General features: G+C 37.2%; 1 protein-coding gene across 22 annotated transcripts in view; it reads left to right on the top strand.

Annotated features, from left to right (window-relative positions):
• Positions 1-18,079, top strand: part of DLG2 (discs large MAGUK scaffold protein 2) — a 2,181,535-nt gene that overhangs the window by 1,710,319 nt on the left and 453,137 nt on the right. For all 22 annotated transcript variants that reach the window (XR_012374525.1, XM_073879808.1, XM_073879828.1 and 19 more), the window contains 2 exons: positions 1,252-1,396; positions 3,835-3,973. Coding sequence is in view for 21 of the 22 variants with exons in the window: in XM_073879808.1 (XP_073735909.1) it covers positions 1,252-1,396; positions 3,835-3,973 (284 nt within the window). In the remaining variant the exon portion in view is untranslated. The remainder of the gene's footprint in view (positions 1-1,251; positions 1,397-3,834; positions 3,974-18,079) is intronic.

Raw genomic sequence — 18,079 nt, 5'->3', positions numbered from 1 at the left:
GAAGAGCTGCAAAGATTCCACTATAATGCCACTGCCATGAAGTAAAAATTGCACTTGCATCAGGCTCTTCTGTCCAGTAAAAAGGAGGAGTTGCTGTTGAAGTGGATGGGAATAGGGTACCCTTGAACTTTTTTACCTGCAAAGCCCTGTTTTCCAATATTAACCTTGGAAAATCAACTTGTCAAATAACATTTTGATGGGAACAATTTTTATTTATTTTTATTCTTTTAGAGGGCAGGGGAGAGAGAGCATGCAATAGTGAGAGAGAGAATCTTAAACAGGTTCCATGCCCAGCATGGAGCGCAACATGGGGCTCAATCTCATGACCCTGAGATCATGAACTGAGCTGAAATCAAGAGTCAGAGGCTTAACTGACTGAGCCACCCAGGCCTCCCAAGGGGGACAATTTTTAAAGTGAAAAAAAAAACAAAAACAAGTTTGGTGTAACTGTAGGAAAATTGGGGCTCTCATATAATGTTGGTATAAGAGTAAACTTGTTCCTCTCTCCACAGGGCACTTTAAGAATAGGTATCAGAAGACTTATAATATTCATATAGTTTGGTCCAACAATTCCATTTGTATGATTTATCCCAAATAAATCATCAGAGTTGTGTGCAAATACAGAAAAAAGTTTACTGCAACATTATTTATTGTAGAAAAAATTAGAAGCAAACTAAACATGCTTTAGTAAGAACCAACCAAGAGATTGGTTCAAGCATTACATTACAACCATGCAACACAATGCTCTATAGGAAACAAAGTCATGTTGTTGCTGTATGCTATGATGCTATGATATGGACCAACAGTCACTCTAGATTTAAAAAGCAGTTTCCAAAACAATATGTACAATATGGTCACTATTACTTAAAGAAATATATCCCAAATAGAGAGACTTTGGTTAGTTTTTGTTCTTTTTTTTTTTAGTTCAGTGAGTTTGTAATTGGAAAAACCATAGCATAGGAAGAGAGACATTTGACTCCTCTTTTCTTTTTTCCACAAATAGTATTCTGATTTGCATGATGATACATTGCTTTCTCATAGAAAAAGACAGAAGCAACTTTGTTTTGTTAGCATCAACAGCTTATCTGCTTTTGCTAATGCCATAAATCCATCTTTTCTGTCAAAGTATGATGTAGATACTGGATTGTAATCATTGCTATTTAATCTTTAAATAATTCTGTATATCCTTTTGCCTGTTTCTTTTCACCTGCATAGATTTGACTCTAATATTGAATATTATGTTTCTTTCAGGTAAACAACTACAGTTTAGAAGAAGTGACGCATGAAGAGGCAGTCGCAATATTGAAGAACACATCCGATGTCGTTTATCTAAAAGTTGGCAAGCCCACCACAATTTATATGACTGATCCTTATGGTCCACCTGATATTACTCACTGTAAGTGCCATGCTCAGTGTCCCTCTGCCAGATGTATAAAATTGGAATTCTGCAAAATTTGACAAAGTACTCTGTTTGCATCTTCGCTCTTGTTTAACCTATGGGAATAGTTCCAAGGGATGCTGTGCTGCACTCCTCGGTTTGAAGGTGGGACACCCTGATGGGTTAGAAAGTCCGCCATTTAAGAAAGGCTTAATGAGGTATGTCATGGACAGTGTGATTACAGTAACGTAAGAGCAACACCTTTTTAAAGGCTATTTCTCAAGCCCCTAAAACATGATAACTCTCATGCCATAGTATCCCCCTTCCTAGTTCAAACCTATATAGTAGCAAATGAAGAAAGAGAAAGACTGGCAAAATAGACCTCTGCTCCCTCCTGGGGGAGAGGATCTTGCACTTGCATGGTGGCACTATGATCCTCAATCACCATCACCATAGCTCTTATCTTTACCTGAATATTATATTGGCAGGGAAGCCAGGGAAAGCTCTCAGTCACTATGGCAGTAGAAGTGAGTTGTGGGTGGGGGTTTCTAGGCCAACAACTAACTAGAGATGCTGTGTTGAGTCCTATAAAATCCACTCCTACATAAGCCCCATGTTTCCTTCTTTTTTTAATAGGTCTGCAATAACTTTAAGGTTCTGTCTCTGGGGACTAGATTCAGAAGCAATTTTTTTTCTGTGAGTTTAAGGGACAGTTTTGTCAAAATCAGTAAGCTCGCTCATTCTGGAATTTTGAGAATTTTGAGAAACCAGTTTGTGAGATTGGGAACTCGCAATATCTTCAGGACCTGCCATTAATTAGTACTCCAGTCTTAAGCAAGTCACTTAACCTCTCTTAGATTTAGATGTTTCTCTTGAGAGAAATTTAAAGGTTGAATAATTTTGTTACCCGCCCATTACGTTAGCTATTGCTTTTCTTAATGATGATTCAAAAATGACTTGCCCCCAAACTACATCTTTTTCCAAGCATGTGGTAAGCTGAGATCAGCCTTACCTTAGGATATGAAAGAATTTTAACTTTCAAAGTTTTCCAAACTCGATAAATTTAGAAAAATCAGCTTTGAGACTCTGAGCAATTTCATGAAGGATATATAAGGTCAACGTTAAAGAGATAAAAGCAAGAAAACAAAGCTTGCTATTCAATTCAAAAAATATATATTGAGTAACCTCAATATGTATGACACCTTATAAGGTAATATGTGGGATACAAAGGAAATGCAATCATGGCTTGGAAGAAAGGCTAATTCACATATAAGAATAACAGCAGTATTTGGCAACATAAGAGGGATGTACATGCCATGGAAGTGGTAAAAGTGAATGTGCTTTGGGTACTCAAAGGAAAGGGATACTACCATCTTTGGACAATCATAAAACTCTTTATGGAAAGGGTGACATTTGAATTGTATCTTTAAGAATGGAAGAAATTTCAGTATCAAAGATGTGTTAAGAGACAGAAATTGTAGGTTAACTGATGAAAGGACAAATATTGGGAAGAGTTGTCTTTGTTGGAGGACTCTAGGATATGTGTAAGTGGGATATTGAAATGGATCAGTCTGGTAAGGATGACAAAAGGAAAAGTTTATATTCAATACAGTAGCAGCAATAGGGAACACTTAAGCAGGAGAAAAGCATTATCAGAGTTGGATTTCTCAGTCTATAAAATGGATTTCTAGAGAGGGGTAGGAGGCAGGAGACCCAGGCAGGAGGGGCTTTTATACATTCAAAAGAGAGAAAGGGAGATGAATTACTGTGGAGGACTAGAAAGGAAAGGCCGGAATCCTCGGCCCTTCTGGGGTAGAAGTACAGCATCTTTGGGGATTAAAGCCTTTTTTTTTTTTTTAAGATTTTATTTCTTTATTTGACAGAAAGAGCACAAGCAGGGGGAAGTGGTAGGCAGAGGCAGAGAGAGAAGCAAGCTCCCCGCTGAGCAGGGAGCCCGATGCGGGACTCGATCTCAGGATCCTGGGATCATGACCTGAGCCGAAGGCAGTCGCTTAACCAACTGAGCTACCCAGGCACCTGGGGATTAAAGTCTTATATAAGAACTTGCTCCTAGGAGCCTTCTAGATTTGATGATTGAATATTAATTATGTGAAAAGAATGTGAGCTCTGCAATTAGAAAGCTAACATTTTTATTTCAATAGAAAATTAATCATCTTTCTGAAAATGCATGTGCTGGGTCTCTCCTCCAATTCTTCTCTTCACCTAATTATACAAATTGGGTTTGTAGATATAAATGTTATTCCATCTTTCTAATCCTAAAGGTCACCATGTGCTTGTACATATTAAATGCAAACAGACAGTAACTCCTCCCTCTTGGGAGGCAAGAAAATACTCGGCATGTAGCAAAGTCTCCCTATTTTTAACAGAACTATAGCATGACACATTGAGTCACCCACATAACAGGTTTCTTCTCTTTTCTCTTTTTCACCCCTTAGCTTATTCTCCACCAATGGAAAACCATCTACTGTCTGGCAACAATGGAACTTTAGAATATAAAACTTCCCTGCCGCCCATCTCTCCAGGAAGGTACTCACCGATTCCAAAGCACATGCTTGTTGAAGACGATTACACCAGGTCAGATGTGCTTATTGGTTAATTGGATTTGTGATCATTCCTGGGAAGAAACGGCATTTGCCTAACATGTCAGCCATTGCTTTGGGGGCTAACGAAAGTTTCTGAGCACCACTGAAACTCACCATCGTCTTGTCTCCAGTGGAAATCTGCAAATTCTCATAAATGTGTATCATTCGGAATCAAAATCACTAATTCTTTGTGAGAAGTGGTACCGTATACGTACTCATCACTTTGCAATTTATTAAGACTCACACATGATGCCGTTTGAGCTCGACAGCCATTTTGTCAGATAGTTAACTTGAGAGGAGGTGGTGAGAGGTAACTGCTAAGGAAGTAGCATACCAATATTACATCTCTGGTTAGTGCAGCAGTCAGAACTGAAACCTTTGTCTTTTGATGCTAAATTCCATGTTTTTGACACCAATGGCTACCCACAATTCAATGGAGTTGGGAAGTAAGTCAACCCTTCCTTGTAGCACAATAGCTACAAGTAGAAAGAAAAGGGATGAAATTAACTGTAAATGGTTTGAATTTAATATATGCTGTTAATTCCAAAGGGGAACAGGACAGGATTTTAGGATAGAGCACAGAACCACATTGCTAATGCCATGAAGTAAAACCAATTTTAAGCAGCACACCTATGAAAAAGGTGTGACAGTTCACAAAGCAGACTAGCTTCCTTGACTTAATTGTCACCATTAAGGATATGGGAATAAATAAGAATAAATGTACATTTTCTTATCTTTAAATATTTTTGTTCCAAAGTAATGTATGCTCATTGCATTTGGTGAAATAATGCGAAAATGTTCGAGAAACAAAACCCTCTCCCAAACTCCTGCCAGAGCAACTATCTTGAGGTTCCCAATGTAACATCCTGGCATGAACCTTTCATACTTTCTGCATGTTCATATAAACCCATACAAATTCACAGTCAGATATAGATTGGACTTGATACTGTTTTTACAAAGTAAGCTCATATTTTAGAAATTGCTCTGCAACTTGCTTTTCTCAGTGAACAATACTTTTACCTGAAATGAGATTACATAAAGATATGTACACACTTTTTCTGGAAGTGTTTGTGTGTAAAAATGATAGAGATGGACCCTTTTGGTTTAATTTATCTGCCTGTCTAATGAAGCCATTTGTCAGCCTTTAAAAAAAAAAAAATAGTGGAGGCTTCCTGCCACTTAACTTCCCTCACCGGTACCCAGGCCTGCTTTGGTCTTTTCATTCCTTTGCTATTTCTTTTTAAATGATTAAGCATTTTCCATTTATTTTGCAATTTCAGGTTTGCTGAAGTAGCTTGTTACATCTTTAGCCAAGGAATGGAATGTTTAGATGCTGCAAATGTGCATCTGTGGTATAAATCAAATATAAACTTCTTCCTATGCTGAAACATCTAATCTCTATGCTCTTAATTAAAATGAGGGCTGCAGCAAAGATAATCCTCATGACTCTCTAAAGAATTGTATAAATATAGGCACTTTTATTCACCAGAGCAATGATCTATTTGCTTTCATTCTATCACTAATATTTATATGATTTTAATTTGAAAATATCATTTTATCTTACTAGACTCCACATGGAATTAAAATTGATTAAATCCACTTCATAATCCAAGCCCTTTGCTAGCTGTTTTACATACACTATTCATTTACTTTTCCCCAAAACACAGAAAGAAGGGCTGTCACTCCTATTTTATAGATGTAGAAGTTGGAGTTCAAAGATGTTAAATAACTTGCTTATAGTCACACTGCTTTTAGGTAGAAAAACTGCGGGTGCCCTGCCAGCTACAAAATTCTGGCTAAGAAGAAACATTGTAAATTTCTCCTTATTTTTAAAATGAAAACCAAGTCCTATAAAACTGTTCATCACAGAAAAATGTAGCTCTAAAGGAACCCAAGCATTTCAGTAAGTTCTAAAGGCAGTTAGATCAGAGTTAAGACCTATTTCTACCATTGGTTAACTATATGACCACTGGAAAATTATTCAATCACTGCAAACTTGTTTCTTCATCTATATAATGGAAATAGTAATCAAAGTTTTCTTAACAGGTTGTTGTAATGATTGAATGACATGATACATGCAAAGAACTTATAGCAGAGCCTGACACATCATGAATATTAAATGAGTGTTATCTATTTACAGCAACTATACTTGTTATAATTCTTACTCTACCTAAGATGTCACGTGGAATGTTTTAACAGATGGTGTCCTAGGAATAGAGTCTGCCTATTCCTACAGGGCTATGCCTTGGTATTATAGTTCTTGTCCCACTTCCTCCCTTGTTCTCTGGCAGGACAGTTTCATTAAGAACTAGAATCTTCTGAATGGCTGGTGCCTGGCAAACTCGTGAAGTAGATTACATCAGTTTAAGCACGCACACGCGCACACACGCACGCGCACGCACATGCACACGCGCACACATGCCTCTCTCACCTTTGCTTTGTCCTCTCACAGGGGGCTGTGCTGTAGGCACTGCCATGGATCTCAGGGTTATTTGCTCAAAGGCAAATTCATTGCCTTGTTCATCAATATTTATTGGACACTTCCTACTAGACAGCAGGCACTGCACTAGGAATGCAAAATTGAGTAAGAAACGACAGCTCTAAGAACTACCAAATTGGGACAAAAATATAAGTAAATCAGTGGATCCCTCAATGCCTATTCCCTGATTATGCAGACCCCCTTTGTGAAGTTTTCTATAAAGCCTAATAATTTTTTTTAATTCTGAGATTATATATCTTCATATCAAAATGTCATTTTTTTGTGTGTGGTAGTAAATGGCAGATATTTACTTCACCATATCCTTACTTAGAAAATGAAATGTGTGGGGCACCTGGGTGGCTCAGTTGGTTAAGCGACTGCCTTCGGCTCAGGTCATGATCCTGGAGTCCCGGGATCGAGTCCCACATTGGGCTCCCTGCTCGGCGGGGGGTTCTGCTTCTCCCTCTGACCCTCTTCCCTCTGGTGCTCTCTGTCTCTCATTCTCTCTCTCAAATAAATAAATAAGTAATCTTTAAAAAAAAAAGAAAATGAAATGTGGGCAACTTTCTATTAGTTCTCATCCTTTAAAAGGTCTGTAAAATGTCAAAGTGTGGCAACTAGTAACAGCAACAAACCAAATTAGATCCGTTCTAGGAAGTGCTCTGGTGCCACCCAAGCAGAGTTCCCTAGCTCTGCGGGAGTTACTTAGTAAATATTGGTAAATGATTTTGAGTTTTATATGAATACCCAAGGAAAAGCCTGTGGAATCAAAGTTTTAAAGAGGAGATACCTCTTAAGTTTGAGTTTGAAAAAATGTGTAGGCAGTGATCAGAAAGTCAAGGGATCAGGAGGGTGTTCATGGTAGGGGATAGCACATGCAGATTCATAGAAGAATGTGAAATAGAATAAAATGAAGCAACTATTACAGCTTGAAAAATACAACTCGTAAAAGAGAGTGGTTCCTACCTTTAAGTTGTCTTTATATTCCTATCCTTTCTGTCATAGGCAACCTACTTGTAAAATTTAAAATACATACCGTATTTTAGTAAATAAATAGTAGTAAATAAATTTAGTAAATAAATAGTAAAAACAAAAAGATCACTACTATGCCCTGTTAACACAAAGTCCTTTAATATATATGATTGCCCTTATTTATATTATGTTATTATTCTTGGTTTTTACAAATAACAAAAGTGCTCAAAGAGTTTAAGTAATTGCCTCATATCATACAGCAAGCAAATAGCAGCATCAAAATTTGAATTCAGGTCTGTGTTCCATGGTTCATCCTCACATCACACCCTGTGCCTCATTTTATGCATTCAGTTTCCACAGAGAAATGTTGAATAAACAGAATTGGGTTTATATCAGAAGATTGGTTTCTAGTCCTGCTTCTACCAACTTGCCATCTAGATGACCCTGAACAAGCCATTTAGTCTCCATGAGTCTTGATTTTCTCATCTATAAATTTGGGACAAAGGGTCTTCTAATTTCCTCATGGAATTGTGAAATATCAATGTGATAATATGTGTTAAAGTTGCCATTTTTAAAGGGCTAGATAAATTTATTATTATCCTAAAGTGTTATAGTAGCTTATATTTGAGGCCTACTTTGAATTTTCCTAAAATAGTAAATCGAGGTAATTGATCTCTAATGATGGGACTTAGACTGAGCGGGAAACATTTCTGTGAAATAGCAACCTTTCAACAACCCAAAACTCAAATTGGCAGCTTTTTATTCCATGTGTTCATGATCTCTTAGTCTATTGTAAGAAACATTTCTCTCTTTTCCTAAAGCATATTCACTTTTTTTTTGGGGGGGGGAGATATAGTAAGAACTTTTTAAAGGAATTTTGATTAGAAAAATGCTACACTAACTTAGTTGGAATTTTTTTTAACTCTTTCTCACTATTTGAGGAAATGTATACCTGAGAAAACTGGGAAATGTTTTTCTGTTGATTTAGAGAAAGCACAAAAAAAGACACCCTTTTTGGGTGGATAAAATTTTCTTAGTAGAAAGTCTGTTGAGTGCCCTATAAATCAATGTTCATTGTGATCTAGATATCTGGTCTTAGATTGTTGGTAAACTATTTTGGAAAGCTATCACTGTGCTGCTGAGATGTGTTTTTGGCTCAAAGAATTAAAGGCTCTCAGAATTGGAAGGACCAGCACTTGAATCTAGAGTCTAATATTCCTCCTTCTGATGGGTAAGGAACACAAACCCAGAATGATATGTTGGCTATCCTTAAGTCCCATAACTTGTATTAGAATCAGATATAGAACCTATGTCTTCAAATACCAAGTCTAGTGCTTGTTCTATTTCTCTGAGCTGGTGTTCACTTTTGTTGTTACTGTTGTTGTTCTTGGATGGAGTAAGAAGGTAAGAATTATGAAACCCATGAACAAGCAATGACCACCTGTGAACAGTACCCACTTTGTGTATTACCTGCAACTATGGATTCTACCTTTACTGGGCCAAGTGGTAACCTGATGACCCAGAAGAGGTGCAAACCACAGACCCTTACCATCTGGTTCACTATTCTCAAGATACAAAAACAAATCATCAGTATTAAAATGAAACAAAAAAAAAACTTTGAGATGCAATGTATAACTGTTCTTTCAAGAGATGGGGACTCAAGTTACCAAGTTATGAATATGATAAATGTCATTATGAAAACCAGGGACCTCAATTATAGCCATATAAGTCCCAGTGAGAGAAACCAAGTTCACCTGGCCCCGATCTTAGTATACCCAAGTGTCTTTCTGATTGGCTCTACATAATGTTCCCTCACATAATTTGGTTGCTCAAGAAGCATAAGCTAAATGAAGTCTTCAAGAAAAGTTTCTTGTCCCCAGAAACCTTCTAGAATGACTCCAAATTATGAATTTTTTATTCACCAGTTTAACTTTTTTATTTACTAAATAGATATGAGCCCAACAGACTAGAGTCTGTGTCTACTCTATTCTCCCCAAATTATAGAACATTAGCTTACTGGATATGGTATCCAAAACGTATTCCAGTTGTCTTTTCCTTTCACTCATTCGTTTCTTCATTCAGTGAATATTCAGCTTCTGCCATATGTCAAGCATGGTTATTAGCAACAAAGTTACAGTGGTTAGCAAACCAAACAAGTCTCCTGTCCTCATGGAGTTTACATTCTAGTGCATCAAGTAAGAGACACACAGATAAATGAGTTAAGTGCAAATATTAGTAAGTACTATAAGGCAAAAAATAGAATAATGTGATAGAGATTGGGGAAGAGAACAGTATTAAGTAGGATAACCAGGAGGTGCCTCTTGGAGGAGAGAGCATTTGAGCTGAGACCTGAATAACAAGAAAAAGTGGTGATACAAAGATCAGAGAAAGAACATTCCAGGAAGAGGGAATAGCAAGGCCAGTCACTGAGGCAGAAATAAGTTTAGAATGTTCCAGGAATCTGAGGAAGCCCAGCTTGTCTGGGAAGAGATGAGCTAATGGGAACAGGGCAGAAAATTAGGTTGGAGAAGGAGTCAGAAGCCAGATGACATAGAACTCTGTAGGTAATGATGAAGAAGCTTAGGTCTGATTTTGAGTGCTTTGAGAATCCATTAAAGAATACTAACAGGAAGAATGAAATTATCTGATTTCTATTAGGAGAAAACCTTTCTGCTGTGCGGAGAAGTAGAGGAGCCATTGAAGAAATGAGGGGAGAGGTTATGGCAGGTGGGATTAGAGCAAGAGGGAGCAGCGCTGAAGAGGAATGCCACCTGAGCTCTATTTTAGAGCTAGAGTCCATAGCCAATGTTTCATGTGAGGAGGAGGCCTGCTTTAGGCAGGCTAATTTGCTACTAACCATTTCTACAGGTTTTTATCACATATAGAGTCGTCTTTCAGGAACAGCATAAGTTTACCACTGCTGGTGATTTTTTTTTCCCCCTTGCTGTTTAGGTGTCGATCAGAAATGGATAGAGGCTAATTCTCAAATGTTTCTATCCACATGCCCTTAGGCCTTGAAATATGAACTTGTTTTTCCTCAGGATCTGGGGTAGAACATGAATGAAGCTTTCTGTCCAAGCATGAAACTCCGAAACTCTTAAATTTTCTCATAAAAGCTTGGGAAATATCCTTGTTCACTTTAATGTAAAAACACTTTGATTACAAATTAAATTATTTTATCCAAAATCTTAAAGTGAAATGAACACACCAGAAAGATTTTTTTCTGGGGATACTTGGTCCCCAGCAAGTACCACAAACCCCAAGGTACATATGAGTATCCAAGTTTGAGAAGCACTGAGCTGACTTACACAGACTCGTCAGTTATTAATTTTGTGTTCTAGAAACAGTCCTTTAATAATGACTTAAGGTGTGTGGTCTCCGTTAAGGACAGGCTCTTAAAAGATCAGACAAGACTTGCATCAGAGTGAAGTCTGGGCATATTCCAGCCTCTCTAACTTTTTAATTTATATTTAATGACTTGAAATCCTTTCTGGATGAATGGGAAATTCTTTCTTCTGACACAGAAAAGAAATCTTTTCTTACTCATCTTTAACCATGTATAATAGGAAGAACTGGTTGTGCCCCATGCAGACAACTGACCCTGCTTTAGAATTCACATGTGTATAGCTGAGAGATTAGCCTTGGAGCTGCCCTGCTCAGGGCCCCACCTTGACCACCTCCTAGCTTTGTGACTTGGGTAAGTGACATAATAGCCCTTTGCCTCAGTTGTTTCATTTATAAAAGAAGCACTTGAATATTACCTCTCAAGAAAAAAACCTCTCGATTAATGTTCAATATTATCAGTACTATTTAAAACAAGGATTTTCAGATGAACACCACAAATAAAATAATTTTTTGGTAAACATCCTCCATAGAATGAAAATGTAGCCACTAGTAGTATGTAGCTGCTCAAAGTTAGCTATGTATACATTTTTTTCAACTTATCTTGCAGAGCACATTAGAACACTTTATTACAGAAAGTCTTACAATCTGAATCCTTTATTAGGGATCTTCTTTTTTTACAACTGCTGTGAATATCCAGTACCACTTGCATCGAAAATCTAATCTAGGATTCAATGGAACCAAGTATGATCAAACAACAACAGAAATCAGTCTATCAATCTGGCCTCTGTGGCCAAACACAATTATCCTCTGGATAATTTACTGACTTTGCCCTTTTGTTATTCATGGTAGCTCTCAACAACTAACACCATGTAGCTTTTCCCTTAAAAGAAATTTTGTGGAACATGGCATCAGACTCCTTGTAGGCTTTATAAAGTGCATTATAAAACTTAACCAAATCAAAGATTCATCCGCAATGCCTCTGAATAATCTCTTTTGTTCTGTGCCTCGTGCCTAACTCCTCTGACATGGAGCCTGCTATTAGAATATCTTTTTTGAAGCAAAGTGTAGCGATGGGAAGGGGTGAGTGAGGCAAAACTAGTGAGACAGATGGAGGATAAGCCATCAAGTGGAGCCTTGAGGGGATTTTTCTCTTTATTGATGGTGGCTCCACTAACCATTTTAGGTTTACTTACATCAACCACAAGGCATGGCTGGTAGTGCTGTCCTCCTAGAAATAGAATGAGTGGGTATACTAATGAGGAAGATGACAAATCTTAATTAAAGGAAGATATCCAAATATGTATTGGAAAACATGTTAAGCTTCTGTTCGCTGTCAGGGAAATGAATTTAATGTTAGGAAAAATGAACCAGTAATGAGGATTTTAAACCTGTCTTTTATAGATATTTATTATTCCCCATACCTAATAAGTCAGCCAGACATAAATACATAGTTCTAGGCCTTATAATTTTATGGAAGATGGTTATGACACATCTATAGCTATTATTGTTAGAAACATAAGATCCACATAGATAGTTATTTAATCAATGCTGTTTTACATTTTTTTTTAGTTCATCCTTGGCCTTCGGGTCTAGTTGAGGCAAAAAGAAAAAAGATTAATGACGGACAATGGAGAACTTTGGAGAGACCACTGTAGAAGCAGTCAACTCTGAGTTGACCCCCCCACCCTGTCCTTTTACATTGCAAGTAAATTACTGTCATCAACACAGTATGCTGCTTATTTCTGGCCTTTATCTGTATGATATTTAAAAAGGGTATATATTATGACTCAGGATTATGTAGACATGGCCTCTTTTTCTAGCAGTTTATTTTCACATCCATGTGTCAGGAAAGTTAATAGTAGACAGAAGACAGCTGATCTTTAATTGTCCACATCTGGGTGTATACTTTGCAAATTATCCATGCCAGCATCGGAATCCCTGAGTGGCTTCGTGCCATCTCATATATCATAAGCTGCTGTCAGTGAGGTTACCATATTAATATTAATGATTGCCTTAAGGAAATACAAGAAAATTATGGGATACAATTCTTGCATTCCAAAGACTTATCCTTTTTTTTTTTTAAAGATTTTATTTATTTGTCAAAGAGAGAGTGTGAGCATTGGAGAGAGCACAAGTAGAGGGAGGGGCAGAAGCCAGCTCCCCACGGAGCAGGGAGCCCAATGTTGGGCTTGATCCCAGGACCCTGGGGTCACGAACTGAGCCGAAGGCAAACGCTTAACCAACTGAGCCACCCAGCCACCCCAAGACTTATATTCTATATATCATAGATTTATAAAATTACATGAATTCTGGGTTGCATCATTCCCTTTTTGCTTCTAGGTAATCTAAATTAATCTAAATCATGTAACAAGTTATATCTGAGTTAAAAAAAAAAAGACATTTTGAAAATACTGCCTTCATACATGTTCCCCAGACATCCTTTTCAATCTTTATAGATACTCCTTGCCCCTTCTATTGTCTTACACCACTCTGTTTTTTTCCATAAGTTCTTATTATTTTCCCTAATTATAAAATAATATGTATTTGTAGGGCAACTGTAAAATAAATGTAAAGAAAAACTCATGAAAATTACAATCTTACCACAGAAGGATAATCATTAATATTTAATATATTTTCTTTAAGGTTTTTTTCTATGACTGTATGTGTGTTTATAAAACTTGAACCAGACCCTGTACACTGTTTTTTTTCTGTCTTAATTTAACATTATATCTTGAGCATTTTCTCATGTTTTTAGTAGTCTTCAAAAACATATTTTTAGCAGCTATATAATATAGAGAAACCATAATTATTTCCTATTGTGGGACCTTTTGGTTGTTTCTCAGAGTTTCTTATTACAGATAATGCTTGTATAATCTTACCCTGTCTCTTAATTACATAGTTCTTTAAGATAAATGCCTAGCTCCTCACTGCCTAACTAGCACCTCACTTATAGACATCACACCTTTAACATTTCCAAAAGCAAACTCTTGATGTTTGTCCCCAACTTGCCCTTCCATAGGTAAATGTGACCCATAATCAAGAAAAAATTCAAGCAACAGAAACAGACCCAAAAATGACAGAGATGATGGGACTGGCAGACAAGAAGTTTAAAAAAGTTATTATAGTGTAGCCAATCTTTCAAAAGAGTAGGGAAAGAAATGTGAACAAAGAGGAGAGAAATGGAAGATATGAGATAAACCCATATTAAGCACTGAGTGATGAAAAAATAGTATCTGAAGTGAAAATTAATATCACAGTACACACTGGGGAAGAAAGAATTGTGAGGGACGCCTGGATGGCTCAGTGGGTTAAGCATCTGCCTTCCGCTCAGGTCATGATCCCAGGGTCCTGAGATTGAGTCTCGTATTAGGCTCCTTGCTCAGTGGGGAGGCTGCTTCTCCCTCAGCCTGCCACTCCTCCTGCTTGTGCTCTCTCTCTGACAAATAAATAAAGTCTTAAAAAAAAAAAGAATTGTGAACTGTAAGGCATAGCAATAGAATGTATCCAAATAAAATGCAGAAAGATTAAAGAAAAAAATCCTAGCGATATGTGGCACCAGAAAAAAGCAGAATTTGGAGTACCAAGTTGTCAAAATCTTTTGACATTTGATGAAAATTATAAATCATATTGGTCTAAGACTCTCAACCTAGCCCCAAGATATTGTAAAGAGAGGAACATAATAAAAATTGATCTCTTGTCAGAACTAATGCAAGCCAGAAGAAAATGGAGCATCTTTACACTGTGGGGGTGCTGACCCCAGGGTTTATAGCCTGAGCAACAGCAGAATAGAGCTTTTATTACTGAGAATGGGAACGCTGTGAAGGGGCAAACATCAAGATTGGGGACAAACATCCCGAGTTGTTCTGGGAAGTGTTAAATGTGCAATGTCTACAAGGCAACCAAGCGAGATGCTGATTAAGCAGTGGGGATCTGGTAATTAGCAAAGCTAGAGTCCAAGCACAGTCAATCTGGCTCCAGAATCTCTATCTTTGTGCTGTTAAAGGTCATGCAGCTGGTATATAACAGGATCAGGATTCAAACTAACCCCAGAGTCTGGCTCTTTTTGCTGCACTACATAGGTAGCATTATTAGCTTTAAGATTTCTTGCATCTCCTCTGTGCTTCAGGTTAGTCTTTGTTGTTGTTTCTGTCTGTGAAGGTAGAGCTAAAGTTTTCTATCATGGCAGGCATTTGGGGAAAATAGGCATAGAGAGGTTACATGAGAATCATCCAGTTTCAAACAGCTAGTTAAGTGGTGAACCCAGAGTTATTCTGACCCCAAAATATGAGCTCTTCACCCAGGTGCTACCTGCTGCTGGATTCTGCATTTGTCACCTACTTTCTATTTGTTGTAGAACTCACAGAATCTTTATCATCTCGGATTCCCAGTCTGTTAAACTGGCATAGCCACACTCTCTGCCCATTTTGTGTGGCAGTATAAGAACTAAATGAGAAATAGGAAAGTGCAATACTAGGCAGCTCTAAGGGTTTAGTAATACTATTATAAATTCAGAGCAAGGCCTCCCATAATTGGCTTTGAAATCTCTGGCTATCACATTTACTTCAGCTGCTTCATTCCGCCTTCATCCTGTCTCAAGACGGTAAATGAAACTTTAGAAAAAGATTAGGGGGATAAAAAACATAAAGCAAATTATCAGATGCCAATGGGTCAGGTGACAGCATTTCCCTTAGGACACAGTCTACATGAGAAAGGACTTACGTTGTTCTACTTCAAGGTCAGTCTAATTTAAAAACATTGAGAAGGAGGTTGATACTTAAATCTTTACTCAGAGACACATACTCACAGGGTCTCCTAAACTCTTTCAGTAAGGACTTAAAATGTTCATTAAGGCAACCATATGGGGTCTGGTGTCACAGCTGGAATGACAGGCATTTAAGGACTGAACCCCTGCCTGGAACTGCACAGTCCAGGAGGCCTCACTTCTCCCTGAGAAATGCTGATTGCCCCACCCCCACCCCAAATAGGCTGTAAGCATTGCAGAATCCAGCATCCAATACCATGGGTTATTATCAGGATTAAATGAAGTAATCTGTGTAAAACACTTTGAACAGAGCCTGGCCTAAAATAAGCTGCATTCAGGTTAGCTGTTTATTATTATTATTATTATTATTATTATTATTATTATTATTACTATGATGATGATTATTATTCCCCTTGACTTTCAGTCCCGGACACTGTGGTACCATGGTGCTTGTAGGACTGGCTGTCATTGTGATGATGCATTGCTGTTTGGGGTAGTAGATGAGATCCGGGAATGAAGGAAGGGAAAATAGGATTCTAGCTAGCCTAATAAAACATAAATTTACACAATCTGTACATTTGCCTTAAAGGGTAGATTTTTAGACTTTATATTGATTTAGTGATGTTTCCTTTATATTTCAGTGTCTTTTAAAATATGTATTGATCCCAATTAAAAATAATCTACTCAAAACCAAGGCTATCTATGAAAGTTCTCTAAAAAGAAAAGCCTAAATATTAAACTGATTTTTAATTTAAATAATCTAAATTTAAAAATTCTAGAATGTTTGGTAAACATAAATATATACCTTTCCAAATACTTAAATTTACTATGCAGACACCATAAAACTTTTAAAATAAATGCAGTGTTTACTTTTGCATACTTTCATGTCTTGAGCACAGAAATCAAGTATATGCATAGCAACACCTATCATGATGCTTCTCAGTTCCCAGGGGTCGTGCTAATTCCATGGCTTCAGTGTATAATATTAGATTGGACCATGTATGGCTGGATACAGTTTTACATACAGTATAATGTTGGGTGTAACTTTAATTACATAAGGCTGAATTTAAATTTGTGAAAACTAAGGGGGGCTATGTATAAGTTGCAACTGAGTATGAAACTCATAGTGAGAATGTGATCCCTGGCTAAAGCAAAGTAAGATTTTCCTCAGAAACACTGTCTTTTGTAGTTTAGAGAGAAGTACTTGGTTAAATTCTGCTTACAAAAGGTAAATTAGATAGATAGATGATAGATAGATAGATAGATAGATAGATAGATAGATAGATAGATGATAGATAGATAGATAGATAGATAGATAGATAGATAGATAGATAGATATGGTGAAATAATGAGAGGTACTATTTCTTACCTTCCCCTGAAAAAAAGAATATTAATATTTGTACTCTACATACAGATCATAACATTTATCAGCTGAATATTGTGTCAAATAATTGTATAGCAATACTTGTATTCTACAGTATTGGAAGAGATAATGCAATTCAGGAATGTGACTAGTTCATACCTTTCTCAAAACGAACAGGTCTACTGTCTAAAATTGTAGTTCCAAACTCTGACAACCCATCAGTCACCTGCAAAACTTGTGTAAAGGCAGAGTCCTGAGCCCCACCCAGACCTACCGAATCTGGGTGTCCAAGGATATAGCTCAGACAGTAGTATTAAAAACAGAACCAAAACCCTCACAGGTGATTCTGATGCACAGGCAGGTTTGGAGATCACTGGCTTAAATTCATTGTCTTTGACTTCAGAAAAATCAGATGACCCGCAGTAAAAGCAAAATGGAGCACATTGGAAGAAAACATGGCCAGGCATTTTTCCAATGTGTAAATTTTCATAAAAACATTGGATAACCCTAAAACACTGACAGTATTAGTGATAGTGTGCAAAGAAAGGGTATTGCTCTTAAGCAAGAGTTACCAAAAACAGAATTTGTTCAGATTTTATCATTAAAATTGCCAACTGTTGCAGGTATGCATTTTACTCTATAAACACATTTTTTAAATGACATATTACTTTATTTCCTTTAAGTCAAATTACATCTAATCATAGGCTTCTATCATGCCTGCCTTTCTTCTTAATTTCCTCCCTGAATATCAGTCTTTCAGGAACTTAGACTTTTGAAGAACAAAACCCGGGAAGAGAATTTGGAAAATTCTGCTTTCCCTTCTGTATACCTATCTCCAGTGAGACAAGAGAATACAAGGGTTTGCATATCTGCTGCCAACTTGGGGAGGAAAAAGCATAGTAAGTTTAAAACACAAATTAGTATTTCAGGGGCACCTGTGTGGCTCAGTTGGTTAAGCATCCGACTCTTGGTTTCAGCTTGGGTCATGATCTCAGGGTCATGAGATTGAGCCCTGTGTTGGACTCTGCGCTCAGCGAGGAGTCTACTCAGGTTTCTCTCCCTCTACTCCCCCCTTTAATAAATAAATCGAAAGAAAGAAAGAAGAAAGAAAGAAAGAAAAAGAAAGAAAGAAGAAAGAAAGAAAGAAAGAAAGAAAGAAAGAAAGAAAGAAAGAAAG

The sequence above is a fragment of the Callorhinus ursinus genome, unplaced genomic scaffold (assembly GCF_003265705.2).
Source record: "Callorhinus ursinus isolate GAN/ISIS: 27379988/994484 unplaced genomic scaffold, GSC_fseal_2.0 scaffold35, whole genome shotgun sequence".
Classification (NCBI taxonomy): domain Eukaryota; kingdom Metazoa; phylum Chordata; class Mammalia; order Carnivora; family Otariidae; genus Callorhinus; species Callorhinus ursinus.
The sequence above is the reverse complement of the archived record's forward strand: the minus strand, read 5'-3'. Positions and strand labels throughout refer to the sequence as shown.